At 45.4% G+C, this 15808-nt stretch overlaps 1 protein-coding gene across 2 annotated transcripts in view; it reads right to left on the bottom strand.

Moving 5' to 3' along the window:
• Window positions 1–15808, bottom strand: part of POU2AF1 (POU class 2 homeobox associating factor 1) — a 42715-nt gene that overhangs the window by 2929 nt on the left and 23978 nt on the right. The window contains exons 1-4 of one of the 2 annotated variants that reach the window (XM_005494578.3): window positions 10668–10765; window positions 1947–2074; window positions 760–802; window positions 410–681 (exon numbers count right to left, since the gene is read on the bottom strand). In XM_005494578.3, the coding sequence (XP_005494635.2) occupies window positions 410–681; window positions 760–802; window positions 1947–2074; window positions 10668–10683 (459 nt within the window). In that variant the 5' untranslated portion in view covers window positions 10684–10765. Of the gene's footprint in view, window positions 1–409; window positions 682–759; window positions 803–1946; window positions 2075–10667; window positions 10766–15808 lie in introns of those variants that run through there. The other variant, XM_074559659.1, reaches the window with a different exon arrangement.

Here is a 15808-nt window from a genome sequence, read left to right as displayed (position 1 = left end):
AAGGCAGTGAGAAAGCTCAGAGAAAGGAGACAAAACAATTCTTATCTCTACTTGCTACCCCTGTTGTTTGGCACATGTGGAATGTGTTATGGAGATTGTTCACCGAAAAGGGATTTGTTAATTGGACTCTGGTTGTTTTGGGTTGATTGACCAGTTAGATCGAAGCTGTGTTGTCACTGTCTGAAAGGGTCATGGGTTTTTCTTTAGTATAGTTTTAATATAGTGTAGTTTCATTACAACACAACTTTTTGCCCTGCTCAAACCATATTCCTGTCCTGGGAACTACATGGCAATGGATGCAAGAACACACAGCATTACCGTAATAAATAAATTAGTCTAACTCCACCCACCCCACAGCTCTTAGAAGGTGAGAAATAATGTAATTTCCAGCTTGGTGCTTTTGACTTACTGCAAAATTGGTGATGAGAGGCTGGGAGGCATAGGTGAGGACAGAGGAGGGTCCCACCAGGGTGTAGCTGGGGCACACGGGCTGCACGTACATATCTGCTGAGTAGGGGCAGCTGGCAGCCTCGTGGGACACGTACTCAGGGTAAGGGCTCCACTGAGCCAGGGGCTGCAGGGGGGTGCCAGGGGCCGGCGGGAGCCAGCCAGAGGCCACAGCTCCTTCCTCTGGGCCCGGCAGAGCAGGGCCAGCAGCGTCCATGTCAATGCAAGGCTGGCCTGGAAAACAGGACAGGATCAAAGCCCAGCTCAGCACAGTCTGCCCTGGAGAGCCCCAGAGGGTCAGGGATACTTTACCCATGGGTGAGTAGGAAGGGACTGGCTGGTGGGGCAGAACAACCTGGAAGAGAGAAGAAAAAATCAAAATCAGAGGTGAATCCCATCGGCATTAAAGTCAATCCCTTAGAGAAGCACAGAGCAGGGCAGGCGCACAGAAGAGCTGAACCTGGCAGCCAGAACACAGCACCCCAAACACCCCCAAACACCTCAGCTCGGGGGGACCTTAAAGTGTGTTTAGATTTTGTACGGCAGAGAGAAAAAAAATAAAAATCAGAGGTGAAACCCATCAGAATTAAAGTCAATCCCACAGAACAGACCAGGGATTATCAGCTGGTTACCAATGCCAGGTCTGAACTCTCCCACCCCACACAAGAGCCAGAAGAGCTGAACCTGGCAGCCAGGACACAGCACCCCAAACACCCACAAACACCTCAGCTCAAGGGGACCCTAAAGTGTGTTTAAATCTCGTGTAGGAGAGAAAAAAATTAAAAATCAGAGGGGAAACCCATCAGAATTAAAGTCAATCCCACAGAGCAGACCAGGCATTATCAGCTGGTTATCAATGCCAGGGTCTGAACTCCCCCACCCCACACCAGAGCCAGAAAAGCTGAACCAGGACACACCACCCCAAACACCCACAAACACCTCAGCTCAAGGGGACCCTAAAGTGTGTTTAAATCTTGTGTAGCAGAGAGAAAGAATAAAAATCAGAGATGAAGCCCTTCAGCATTAAATTCAATCCCTTAGAGAAGCACAGAGCAGACCAGGCATTATCAGCTGGTTATCAATGCCAAGGTCTGACCTTAAAGCGTGTTTAGATTTTGTGTGGCAGAGAGAATTTACACAAAAGCAACCCTTTTGGGGTTGCTGCCTGCTGGGAGGACAAATCCCGGCTGAAAAGAAGCAGCAAAGAGCCAGGGATGGCTGGGGATGGTTTCTTGCTGCTCCCCTCCCAAACCGCTTTCAGTCGCCAGCAATCAGGGCCTGCCAAGTGCAAAGCACTTCCCCTTTCCATTAAGTGGTGGAAAATGCTCAGCACATAAAAGCACCTCAGCTAAAGAGATGGTAATGGCATAACAGGTAACAGCAGCGCCTTCAAAACGCTTCAGAGATGCAAAGGTTTCTTTCATTGGCTCAGCAGTGCTGGGGCTGGGCAAGCACGGAGCTCCTGAGGGAGAATTTTCCTCCTGTTCGCTTTTCCCTACCGTTGTGGCTGCAGCTGCACTGGAGTTCTGGGCATTCCCCCTTTTCCTCTTCAGCAGCTCCTTCACTGGCTCCTTCACTCGGACTCCTTGGTAGGGGCGAGGCTGTGGCTGCTGCTCCGGGGCAGAAGCTGAGGAAAAGAAAATAAATTCAATATTTATGCAACGTTTATTTTCCTCTCAGGGACCCCAAATCCCCATGGCAGCCTGGGGGCTGTAGCAGAACACATTTATTTTATTCTTCCTTAAATTTATCTTCTTCTTCCTTTCCTTTGTGTCCCTCAGTGCCACTGACCTGCAGAGCAGCTTCACACACTCCCAGCAGGAAAATCAGACCAAATATACCCAAAAGCGACACACCAGAATTGTTGGCCAGGCAGGGACATAAAAAAGCAGAGATTAAATATTTAAAAGAAATTGATTCACTGTTTAGGTAGAAGGTATAAAACCAACCCAAATCAGGAAAACAGCCTCACTTGAAAAACCATTTAAACACCATTAATTTGACTTAAATATCTCATTGTGAGGTCAGGCAGGAGCTGAACTCCCAACTAGACCAGAGTGGAATTTCAGTTCTGAACAAATTTTGCTCATAGCTGGGCCAGGAGGTTGATGAACAGGAGACAACACATCACAGATCTTCCACCCAAAACCTCCCAGCTCCCACCCAAAAATTCTGCTCCATTTTGAATAATGAAGTTTACAGCCAGAATTAAGCTTTAATTTAATTTAAAATTAATTTGAACAATTAAGTTCACAGCTCCAAAAGCCTCTCCCAAAGCCATGTGAGCAGTGAAAGCAGGGGAAGCACATTTCCGCCAGAGCCAGAATTAACAGCTCATATTTTACTGGAGTGTTTGAGGGATTGATAGCAGAATTAAAGCAGGGGATATCAAAGCCTCTGTTTGTAAAGGCGCCGGTAGCAGAGGTGGCTGCCTGCCCCTTCCACTGCACTTTGGTGTGTAAATACAGAAATTGATAAGTTTGCCATTTTTAACGATTGGAACTGGCCTTTGGTTTTGAGGTACAGCTGGTGTCCAGCTCCAATCTGGATTTTAAACTGTTATTGCACCCCAGGAGCATTTATTTAGATTCACATCCTCTAAAAATGAATCCTTTCACCTCAGATATCTCTCCAGCTGCATTTAATTCTGAGCACACTGAGATGTTTCTGCTGCACCTTCCAGGGAGGAGGAAAATGGAGTTCTAAATACAGAGATCATAAATCCACCACAAAAATTACTTAACAGCATAAACGTTTCTGCTCTAATTTCTTTTCAAAAATACTTTTTTCCCTTCAGCTTGGCTCTTCTACTAACTCATTACACATAATTTAATTATGAAATCTTGATTAGCCACTATAAATCCTTTTAGGATCAGACAGAACTCCATTTATGCACTGAATGTTGCCTTTGTTATGCACATTAAGGAAATATTTTACTTATAATCAGTTGTTGAAGCAAAGATGATTTTCCAGCCTTTGCCTGATCTACCTTTGCTTTTTGTGGACATCCTTTGTGGCTCTTTAAATCAGATTTCTTTCATTCCCATGAATCCTATGGCTTTCAAAATGGAATTTTTAAAAGAGAATAAATGTTCTTTAAGCTCCATACAAACATCCACAAGGGCTTTTAATACAATTCACGCTTTGCTTTTTCAATTTAACTGGTATTAATTTATTTGAGTGCAAATAATAAAGAGTTCTGGTGCTCTTGGTGCCACGTGAAAACATCAACTCCACAAATGTGGAGTGGGCAGAAATGAACATTCTGGGGAGTTTCTCATCCCCAGCTCATAAAGGGCCTCCCTGCAGAATTAGGGTGGGGAAGGATGGTGGTTTCTGGCTCCAGGTTTGGGGGATGGGAAAGAAGAAATTTACTGTAAAAGCTGACAAATATACCTATTCAGAGTTTCCGGTGTAAGTAAGCAGAGTAACCAAAAAAGAAAAAAAAAATAAAGAGAAAAAAAAATTTTTAAAAACCAAAGTCTGCAGATCATATTTCGGTTCCCCCAAGCTGACCTCCAGAAATAAAAATAATGTGAGCACAGCTGCTTTTCCACTGCTCAGGGGCCTGTGGGGTCTGAGCATCACAGACAGACCACAGCAAAATGGCTTTGGGGCTTCAGGGTGCAATTCCTCATTGAGCTGAAGGCACATGGCCAGTTACAAAAGTCAGCATTTGGAGGGATAATGATAATTAAAATATCATTGTAAATGAAGAACCTGGATTTAGTCATCCTTATGTGAAGGTTTTAACAAACTACAAAGCTGTCTTGGACCAAGATTCCATTTTATTTAATTTTAGTCATGAAATCCCGAGTTCTATTTAATATATATAAAGGTTTTAACAAGCTATGAAGCTGTCTTGGTCCAAGATTCCATTTTGTTTTAATTTTAGTCATGAGAGCCCAAGTTCCATTCAATAAAATGGAATTAAAGGAGATAAAGGAATACCAACACTGCAACCTCCTGCAATTCCAGGACCTCAGGACACCCACATGCTGCAGGCACATTTTGATTTTCACCTGCTCTGAGGAGCTGGGGCAGTTTGAGACATCTCCAGTCGAGGAAGAAGAGAAGGAACCCAAACCCAACCCCTCTGCAATGGTTTCCACATTTCACTGGGGCCCATTTCAAAGCTTTGGCCAGGCTGCCCCAGGCTCCCTCCATCAATGTTATCACCTGATGTATTTGCTGAAAGTCCACAAAAGCCTTGAAGGCTTGTGGGCAATCTTTAAAAGCTGCTGCTGAACACCAGAGCTGCTGGAAAGGCACCAAATGGCTCCAAACATCAAATGAGAGCAGCAGGGAGATGCTGGATTCCAGACCAGGCTGCAGCTCAGCCTGGAAGCACCCAAAAATGTTCCAAGGGATCTGCCACTCTCAATTTATGCAGATACAGACTGCATAAATAGCTCAAAAATATTGATCTGTATCACTGAACCGGTGTCAGGGACAGCCAAAGGTGATGCAGAGACTCCATCAGCAGAAGGCACAAAAAGCACTTTAGAAATCTACAGTTCCTACAGAAATGGTGGTGGATCTAAGACCTGATTGTCCTGTGGGAATCTTCTCTCACACTATTGGTGAGCTCTGAATAGCGCACTCTGGAGAACCATGTCTATAAACAGCAGTTACAGAAAGAGAGATAATAATTGTTTTAATTCTTTCTCTGAGCTTTCTCGCAGCTTCCCAGGAAAACCCTGGGAGAACCATGTCTGTGTCTGTGCAGAGGATATGTGGTTACCACAGGAGGGAAAGCACACCAAGACACCACCAAAACTGAGGCTCTGTCCTGCCCTGCATTTTGGTTGAACCATTGCAGAAACGGGAGGGAGGAGAGGCCGAGCAGCTGCTGGAAGGGTGCGGGCAGCGAAGCGCGGAGAGTTCCAGATCACTGAGCTTCCCCCAGCAGGGCTGTCCCTCGCACACTCACACTCACACACACACACAGAGGAGCTGCAGCTCGCTCTCGGCCTCCCAGCCCAGGCACTGCAATTTCCCAGCAGGCAGATTCACTTTGAACCACCCTGCAGGTCCTGCCCTGCCTGCAGCATCCCACTGTACCAGTGTTGAGGTGCCCCATGTCTGTGCAGAACTCTGTGATTTCAGAAGGCTAATTAATGACTTTATTATACTATATTAAACTATATTACACTAACAAGAACTATCAATAACCAACTAACTAGCAAACCCCTGACTCCTGCCCCAGAGTCCTGACACACACACGTGGATCCAATTTTGGCCAATGAATCCAAAACAGCATCACCAAATCCAAAACAGCATCACCAAATCCAAAGCAGCATCTCCAAATCCAATCGATCACCTCAGATAAACCATCTCCAGAACACATTCCACAAATGGGCACGAACACAGCAGCAGCAAATAAGAATTGTTTTGATCATTCTCTTCTCCTCTGACAGCCTTTCTCAGGATTCTCCTGAGAAAACTAAATCTGTTCACAGGGCATGTGGCCACACCACTGCTGCCTCTCACAGATTTCTGTGCTCACAACCACGGGATAAAATAATCAATTGATCGGTGTTAGCACTGCAAACAGTCTTCCCTTTTTATTTCTCCTCTCACCCTCTAGTGTAATAAATAATTGAAAAGAAGCCCAACAGTTTCTCTTGTTTGCAGTAACACTGAAAAGCAATCGCTGACTGCAAATAACAAGAAAAGTTTAGATTTCAATTAGCAAAGCCCCGAGTTAATGGCTTGGACATTGGAGACCAAATCGCATTTTTATCAGACACAGTGAACTTTGGCTAAGAAAAAGAAGAAAGAGGCTTCGTTTCACAGGCTTGTATGCTTCGAGTCAAATCAAAACCTTTTTACCTCCAAGCCCGTGGCAAGGGAATCAACACTGGTCATGATCCTGTCCTTATTTCCTGGCTAATTAAAATTTCCCTCAAAAAAACCCAGGGTGATCTTTATCTCTGCTTTGTGGTCAGTCCATTCTTCATTTGACAGAAGAATACTTTAGATATTAATCTCTAATATCTTCATCATCAGGTGTTGGAAGATTTTTCAGGAATCAAAGTAGCCTTGGATTCAGGCAAATCCATGCCCCTTGCTGCTCTTGAGGAATGCTTCTAATAACTTTAAAAAGTTATCAAAAAGTTATAACTTTTAGAAGTCCTTTAAAAATATTTCCTTCACACCTAAAGGGATCTAAATGAGTGCAGAGCCTATATTTTGTTCCTACACACAGAAGGGATTGCAGATGCACAAATACAGAGTGGATTTTACATTTTTCCACTTGGACAGATATCAAAATCAAGGGGAGACACAAAATGCTGGCTAATCCCTGCTGCTCTGATTATTCTAATTAAAAAAACCTAAAAACATTCAGGTGCCAAATGAGAGCTGGATGCTTTGGCCATGTAGCGGTGAGGGCCACTAAAAATTCTCTGTTTCAGAATAAGAGGAGCCCTGGCGCAAAGGGGAAGCTGAGATAGACAGAAAGTGCCTTTAACCTTAAATCTCACCCTCAGGTCCTAATTCCTCCCAGCCCATAATACTCTTTCCATTTTAGTAATGCAAGCTTTCCATTTAATTGTGCTGTGGTCATTCGTAGAGTTTGACACCTGCTCTGCAAGGCATGGACGGGCTCAACTTTTGTGCTATCCCTCTTTCCTGGTGGGGTTTGACCAAAATTAGCGCTCACAAGGTGCAGAATGCTGCAGTTTCACCTCTCAGTCTCATTAGCTGATACTTTCAGGGTTGCTCTGTACAGCCCCACATCTGTTGTGGGCAGAAAAGGTTTTTTATTCACTTTAAAAGCGTTTGGGAAGGGATTTGCAGAGGTGTGAATTCACATCTCTCGGTGGTGAAGGGAATCAGAGCAGCTCAATCTCTGCCGGTGACTACAATGGGAGCTGAGCACACAAAAAACTTGGACACAGGCAAAACCAGCACCTAAACAGGAGATTCCTGCAGAATTAGAATTAATTAGGCTGGAAAAGACCTTTGAGATCATCAAGCCCAAGCTGGTTCCACACTTTGCAGAACACAAACCATTTGTACGGAAGGAAGGCGCGGGTGAATTTAAAAAATTCACTACGGAGGTCACAACAAAAGCAAATCAAGAGGACAAAGCTGGTGCTGCCCATGAATTCCCCATCCCTGAGGGGCTGCTGGGGCTGCTCCTGTTCAGCAGAATCCTGGGGAGCCCCGACCAGTCACTTCTCCTGGGCCGTGGGAGGGGAGGCTTTCGGGCTGAGCCACCCTTGGGTGCTGAGCGGAACCAGGGCCCCCGTCCTGCAGGGAGTCACTGTGCCTGGAACATTCCCAGCCTGGCCAGGCTCCCTGCCCTGTAGCAGATAGGGCCTGGCGTTCGGAAGATCTCGTGATGTTACGGGAAGACAGGGCCCCTGCCCCCTTAGATAAGAAAATTAACATAGGAATGCAGCCCCCTAAACCGGATTCCGGTAACTTTCCACTTGCCCAGGTAACTTTCCATCCCCTACTAACCATAGATGGTAAAGACAGACCCCCACCTGACGTAGAAGCCCCTTAGACTATAAAACCCCACGGGAAGAGAGAATAAAGGCCTTTGATCCTCCACCATATTGGTGTCCGCGTGTTTCTTAGGCCCGAGTGACCCTGGGGAAATGGGTCGCTGTGCTGTTTCCTGAAACCAGGCCGCCTGCCTTGTATCAGAAGGCAACACTGCCCAGCAAAGGGACACAGCTTGCCCTGTGCTCCTGCAGGAATGGCCCTGAGGGAGCAGGAAACCGCCCTGAGGTGGCCTCAGGTGAGGTCACACCTGCTGCTGGAGGGAGCTCCTGTGTCCCTTCTGGGTTTGCAGAGATTCACAGGATGTTCTCAGCTGGGAAGGACCCTCCAGCATCACCTGTCATGGACACATTTTATGAAAAATCCTTTTGCTGGGATCTTTTGTCCTGAGAAGCTGAGAGGCCTCAGAAATGAAATGTAAATATTGATTATCCGCTGCTGTGGAATACAACAGGTGGATCAGTGATTGGTCTCATGTGGTTGTTTCTAATTAATGGCCAATCACAGTCCAGCTGTTTTGCACTCTCTTGAGTGCAAGAGAGTCTTTGCAGTCACAAGATTTTATTTTCATTCCTTTCTATTCCTTGCAAGCCTTCTGATGAAATCCTTCTATTCTTTTAGTATAGTTTTAGCATATCATTTTCTTTTAATATAATATATAGCATCAAATAATAAATCAGCCTTCTGAAACATGGAGTCAAGGTTCCCATCTCTCCCCTCGTCCTGAGAACGCCACCACATTTGGTGGCCCCGAGTGAGGAACATTCCCACCATCACCCACTCTGACCGTGCAGGGATTGAACCCAAAACCTTGGTGGTGTCAGCAGCAGATGACTCAAACCTCAGGGTTTCAGTTTGGAAAGTTCCCAGGTCACCTGAGCTGCCTCTGCCTCCATTTCTGCCCCAGAGCAAGGCCATGGGGTGGGGACATCCCTGGGGTCACGGGTGGTGCAGGACACGTGAGGGGTCACAGGGACAGGAAACAGGGGGGACACCAAGGGGGCTCTCAGAGCTGCTGGGAACTGCAGCTCCCTCTGAAACCTGAGGGTACCTGGGTACCTGTCCTGGGCTGGGGGCTCACCCAGGGCTCCCCAGGGGTCTCCAGGATTCCCCTCCTGCCTGCCTTCAAAGCCAGCACGCTGAAATGGCTTGGAAAAGCACAGCATCAAGCAGATTTTCAGCAGTTCCGGGTAAGAACAGGGAATTCTGACAGAACTACAAAAGGAGGGAGATCCAAGCAAGATTCCAAGCAGAATCATCAATCACATTTCCAGCAGTTCCATTTTAGAACAGGGGATTCTGACAGAACTACAAGAGGAGGGAGATCCAAGCAAGATTCCAAGATTGGAAAAGCAGCTGCATCAATCAGATTTCCAACAGTTCGATAATAGAACGGGGGATTCAGAGATTCTGACAAAACTACAAAAACAGGGAGATCCAAGCAAGATTCCAAGCAGAATCATCAATCAGATTTCCAGCAGTTCCATCCTGGAAAAGGGAATTCTGACAAAACTACAAAAGGAGGGAGATCCAAGGATGAGCAAGCTCAAGGGACGCTGGCCAGGAGTTCTCTACAAATCATCATCAGGGAATGACTGACAGAATCTGACTTGTAATTCCTGCAAGTGCCAAAGGTAAAAAAGCAAAATAAAACCATCAATTCAGTTCCCAATTTCCTCCTACCCAAAGCATTGTTGTTAGCGTTGCTTTGTCACTGCAGGAATTAAAAAAACAACTCAAATAAACCATTCAGGGTTTATCCATCTGAGATGGAAGATTAGAATCAGGACTTGGATGTGATCATCTTGCAGATTTTACATATCTTGTCCTGAAAACTGCTCAAGGTGAAGGGGGAAATACAAACAAAACTTCCCAAATACACATTTGAGCTTCCAAAATTCAGCTGAAAAGAAAGAAGGCATGAAAAAACCAGAGGAAACAGATTTCAAAGCTCACAAAGGCACATGGTTGCTTTACTACACGCAGTAGAACAACCTACAAGCTGAGATAAAAGATGAGTAATGTCAGATAAGTCACTGGCAAGGGTTTAAGAAATTAATTTTTCCACTCAGGTGTGCTGTAGCATTCTATGCTAATGGAACAGCAGGGTGAGAGGCAAAGGGTGGCAGCACAGGGGCCAAAATGAGCATCCCCTACTGATGACAAGTGAGATATGGTGGTGATAAGAGTGAGAATGAAAACCTTGCAAGAAGCAAACACCTACCTGGAGCAGGATCAGTAAACTACTCCAGCAAAGGTGGGCCCAGAGGAGTGAAATTATCTTGAAAACAAGAAAACTGATTTCCTGTAAAGTCATATCTGTATTGCCCTCAACTGCTCTGTTCCTTATCTTTTTTAATTAGCTGAAAGAAGTACATATCAAAAAAAAAAAAGGCACAGAAATAAGATTTCTCACAGGTTTCACTTTTCAAAAGGAAAATTTTCTGCTACGTAACCACCGTAGCCTTTGATACGATACCTGCATCCTGTTATTGTTTTTATGAATCATAGTCTTCCACTTGATTCATAGTGATGAAAGCCAACAAAGCAGCCCTGAGCTCAGATCCCTGCTGGAAAATGAGCATCACCCCTGAGCCCTGGCCTCCCTGGAGCCATCCCTGAGCATCCCCTCCCCTGCCACCCTCTGCTGATTTATCCCTCAGCACCCAGAGGTAGGAGAAGCAAAACCAGAGCTCACTTACATTTTTGCCAGTGCATTCTGTGGTGGGATGGAGCTTTTCCCCCCTTTTCTTGGCTGAGGATAACTGGGCTGTGAGTGTGTGTGTGTGGCTGCTGGGTGGGGATGTGACAAGTGAGGGTCAGGATGTTTCTTTCAGCTTTTTAAAAGCTCAGTGTTCCCGCTGAGCCCGGTGACATCACCGCCCCTCCAACCACAGCCACTTCTACATTTTCCCTTCGCTCTCTGCTGCTTCTTCTCCTTCTCCTTCTCCTTCTCCTTCTCCTTCTCCTTCTCCTTCTCCTTCCCCACGCTCAACAGCTCCTCTCAGGAGATGCTCTGCATTGAAAAGGTGGCACCAAGATGGGTTTGAACGGCCAGAGGTGGAACCTGCCTCTCCTGGGATTTTCACCACAAATTTGCAAAATCTGGCCAAAATGTTGGGCAGCAGCAGCAAAGGGTCTTTCAGGAAGGTTTTGACCTCTTGGGGCACTAAGGATGATTTTTTTTCTCGCGTCCTGCTGCTCTGGATGGCACAAAGTCTTGTTTTCACACAGCCCCCAGGCCACGCCAGCCTGGCCCTTTAAATGTGCAACCCTTGTAAAACCCAGAATTGGGGAGTTTGCTCCTGCCTTATGAGAATCTCAACTCCCCAGGGCCACTAAATTTGAACTTGTGAGGAAACACCTGTAAACACTTCAAGCCCCATTAAGCCAGGGCGTCCTTCATTTAAAAAAGAAACCCCCTTTTTTTTCTGTTTTGCTTTTATCAAAATACAACACTTCCTACCCAGGGAGACGCAGCCCTTCCAAAAGAGCCTGCAAAGCTGGAGGAAGGCCACAAAATCCTGGAAAACTTCTTATTTATTATTATGACACCATGAACACAACCCCCTTTCCTCTAAAAATCAGACTTGAGGGATCAATTTTCAATTAACACTGATTTAGGAGCTTCATTCCCAGAGAAATGTTTGTTGGAGTTGCACAGTGAGGTCAGGATCTTGTGGTTCCCATGTTGCTGTTTAGTTTTTAATCATTCCCCAAAAATTTGCTCTCCCAAATTTCTCTTCCCGTAAAAAGAGCAAGAGAGGGTCTGGTGGGGTTTTTGGCCAGGATTCTGCTGAAGGAATTTTGTGTTTTCCAGGTGTTTCAGGCAGCTCTTGGGATCAGATCCATTCTGTGAACCATCCCATGACACACCAAACTGCGTTTAGTGGGGAAACACAGATTAATCAGATGAATATTTAATTACACTCACTCTACTTCAAAGACTTGTCCACAACCCAAACAAGAAGCAAACCCCAGAGCAAGCGGAGTGGAAAGAATGAAGGGATGTGCCTGTCTGCCCTCCAGAGCAGCTCTCAGGCACCAGGGCATTGTTCAGCCACATTTTGCATATCTGAATTATTGCTGAGCACCAGCCCCACGCTGGGACATCCTCCCTGCTGCTGAAGTGCTTAGTAACAGCTGATAGTGCAAAACCAGGCAGCCAGCCTGGGCCTGAGCTCCCAGCCAGGCCAGCCAAAGCTGGAGATTGGTTTTTCTGCAATTTCAGCCACTCCAGGGCACAAAGGAGCCGTGGGCTCTCCTGTCTGTGAGAAATCCACGTTGTGTTTCTCCCTAACCCAATGAAACGCCGTTTTAGAAAGCTCCCACATGTGTAGAATTGAGAGAATGCAGCAGCACAATCTGTTCCTGGCAAATTCAAGCTGAAAGGCAGGGCCCTGAAGGAACCCTGAAGGACAGGGCAGTGCCAGGGGGCAGCTCTGGAGTTTGGCTGCAGCAAAATTTAGGGGGGTTTGAAGTGTTCTCTGCTGGAATTTTCCCATGGAAACCTCTGGATTGTGACAGCACTGGGGCAGAGCAAAGCCCAGGATGGAAAGCTGACCACAGATGCAAGAATATCTTTGTCCCCGTTTCCTTTTGCTTTTCGTGTTTCCTAGTAGTACAATTTTCAGTGAAATCCTTTGTGCTTCACTTGGTTGGAGGGGTTGTGTGGGGAGAAGAATCTCATTGACAATGTCTGTCAGTGCTGAGCTTTCTGTTCCTGGAATATTCCCTGCCAGGCAGAACAATGAAAAAATCAATTAGCAGGATCTGACCAAACAGAATTGTTCACTCTCAGATTGGTGCATTTATTGCTTTTGCTATTTCCCAGATCCCTTTATTCCCCTCCTAGCTGGCCAGAGCCTGAATTCAAGGGCTCAGGCAGGGCTCTGGGCTGGTTTTTCACCCTGAGATTTCCCTCTGTGCACACCTGGGTGCGACGGCGTTCACATGGTCTGAGGATGAGGGAGGAGAAGAGGATCTGACTCCGTGTTTCAGAAGACTTGATTTATTATTTCATGATATATATTATACTAAAACTATACTAAAAGAATACAAGAAAGGATTTCATCAGAAGGCTGGCTAAGAATAGAAAAAGAAAGAATGATAACAAAGGTTTGTGGCTTGGCTCTCTGTCCGAGCCAGCCGACTGTGATTGGCCATTAATTAGAAACAACCACATGAGACCAATCCCAGATGCACCTGTTGCATTCCACAGCAGCAGATAACCATTGTTTGCATTTTGCTCCTGAGGCCTCCCAGCTTCTCAGGAGGAAAAATCCCAAGGAAAGGATTTTCCATCAAAGATTCTGTGCTCACCTGGGCCCTGCAGAGCAGCAGCAGAGTTTGTGCACAGCTGGTCTGAGAGCTGAAGGCAGATTGCTTCAGAGCCCAAAGCAAATATACACACTCATAGGAAAAGAATCTGTATGTGCTTATCATCCTGCCCTTAACTGGGCTTTAACTGAGCTTAGAAAAGCTGTGGGTAACATTAAATAACTCAGGATTAAACTGGTTTTCAGGGCTTTACATCGATAATTTAAAAATACAGAGCCAGGCAGATAAAGTCTTATTGTAATAAACATCTCAAATGAGGAAGTTGCAGAAAAGGGGCATGTTTTCCTCAGATAAAACTGTTTTGGTGGCTGATAATCATCCATTTCCATATTTTACACATGGTTTCTAGATTAACTTTTGAAGTGCTTAACAAAGAATCGCTCTCCAAAAAGTAACTTCAATTGTACATTAAGATATGAAGGGCCACATCACCCCACACCAAGCAAAGTAAAAATATGGATTTTTCCTCCTTTAATGCATTTTAGAAATGCAATTCAGTTAAGCACCATTTATTTATGAGGTGCAAAGGAAGAAATAAAAGTAGAGAGAAAGATCAAAAGCATCGTATTTGCCTTTTCCTCTGAAAACTGCAATTCATGATTCAGGTTTATAAATGTGAATGTAATGATTATAAACTATCAACTTTAGGTCTATAAATAAGTCTGGAGCCTCAAAACTGTTGCAGACCATCCATCCTTCCCTTTTTTCCATGGCAAACCCTCCCTCCAGCCCCCATCCCTCCTGCCACTGCCTCTCCTCAGCACAGCAGTGCAGATGGAGGCTGTAGTCATGGAGAGAAAACAGATTTTTGGTGATTTTTGCATCTAAGCTCTCTGCAAAGAAACGTGTTTATCCTCTGAGCTGATGCTGCTCTTAAGGGGAACTAAAACCAAGAGCTGGCCCTGCTCAGTCTGGTCTGGCCCTGCAAGAATCTTGAGTGACAAACAGAAATGTCCCAATGATTTTCTGCCAATCTGAACCTGAGCTTTAATTCACTCCCTCATCTCTCTGATGTTGTCTCACCAGCCCAGCTCCAGGGAATCAGTGATTTTCTCCCCAAGGTGGATTAATGCTGTTGACAGAAGCGTTGGGTTTTGTTGTTGTTGTGGGGCGTGGGGTTTATTCCCCTTTGTTTTTACACAAGTCAATATTAACATTTCAATCCTTAGGAGAGGTAGGAGTATACGAGGAGCAGTTTGATATTTCAGAAAGCTTTGTGGTCTGCAAGCACAAACATTTACCTTTGAGAACAAAACCTAAATTAATAAATGGATCTTTGGATGGGTTTAGAGGACAGCCATGCCTAGAACAGGTTCTCATGCTCCTTTCCTAAACAAGAGACAGAATGGAGGAAATGGAAACCTGAGCCACATTTAAGGCAACAAAATCTGACATAAGGCTGGGAAGGATTTGTTATTTCAGATCACAGATTCTACAATCTGTGTCTTTACTTTGTAGCTTGATATTGAAAGGGAAAATACTGCAGGGGAGCGCCCAGAGGCAGAGCCCAGAGAGGCTGGATGGGAATCCATGCCCTGATTTAGGAACACCACTGTGCCCTGGTGGGTGAATTCCCAACCTGAGCAAAACCCAAATCCCACCCCTCAGCTCTCCTGACCCACTCTGGGATCTTTGAGGTGGCCAAACAGCAAAATTGCTTTGCTCAAAGTTACCCAAGACATCTGAACTAGGGCCAGGAACCGAGGCTGAATTCTGAGGGAGCCCTGTGAGCAAGGTCCTGCTGATCCTGAGCTTCCCAAGAAGTGCATCACCCCTTTTTCAGTCCCATAATTAACACTGAAACGAGCGTGGTGCAACAAACTCAATTTTGTTGGGCTTTTTTCTTCTTCTTCTTCTTCTTCTTCTTCTTCTTCTTCTTCTTTCGTTTTGTAATATCGATCTCAGCCTCACACCTCCCACTGCGCCCTCTGAAACGAGTTCTGATTCATCCCTCAGCCCTGATAAGGAACAAATGATGCAGCCCTGGGGTGTGCTCAGCACTGGAGATGAAATCCTGGGGCAGAATAAAGCACCAGAGCCCTCTCAGACAGCCAGGAGCTGCTCCAGGTCCCCTCCAGGGTCATTACATGGATCTTTTCACACAATTAATTATCCCTCACATCAGGCAAAAAGGGAATAATATGAATTTTTAAGGGGGAAACCCTTCAGAACTCTTCCTGAGTGAAGATATTTTTAAACATCCTCAAGAAAATTCAGAGTAAAAATTCTGGAGTGAAAAGTTCTGGAGAAAAGAGAAAATTAAAAAATTTCAACTCAACCATGTTTGTCTGCACTCAGAGAGCTGAAAATTTCCCATCAGCGAGTACCTGTGGGGTTTTTAACACACACCAAGTACTAAAAGAGATTTTCCCAGGATTTTTTATCCTTAGGAAATGATCTGGTCCATCCCTGAGCTCCAAGGTGCCACCAGTTCACATCCTCCAAAAAAGCCCAGATGGACACAGAGCCACCCCAGCACTTCTTAAGGATTTAAGAACATACA

The sequence above is a fragment of the Zonotrichia albicollis genome, chromosome 27 (genome assembly GCF_047830755.1).
Source record: "Zonotrichia albicollis isolate bZonAlb1 chromosome 27, bZonAlb1.hap1, whole genome shotgun sequence".
Taxonomy (NCBI): Eukaryota; Metazoa; Chordata; class Aves; order Passeriformes; family Passerellidae; genus Zonotrichia; species Zonotrichia albicollis.
This window is presented reverse-complemented; position numbering and strand designations above follow the sequence as displayed.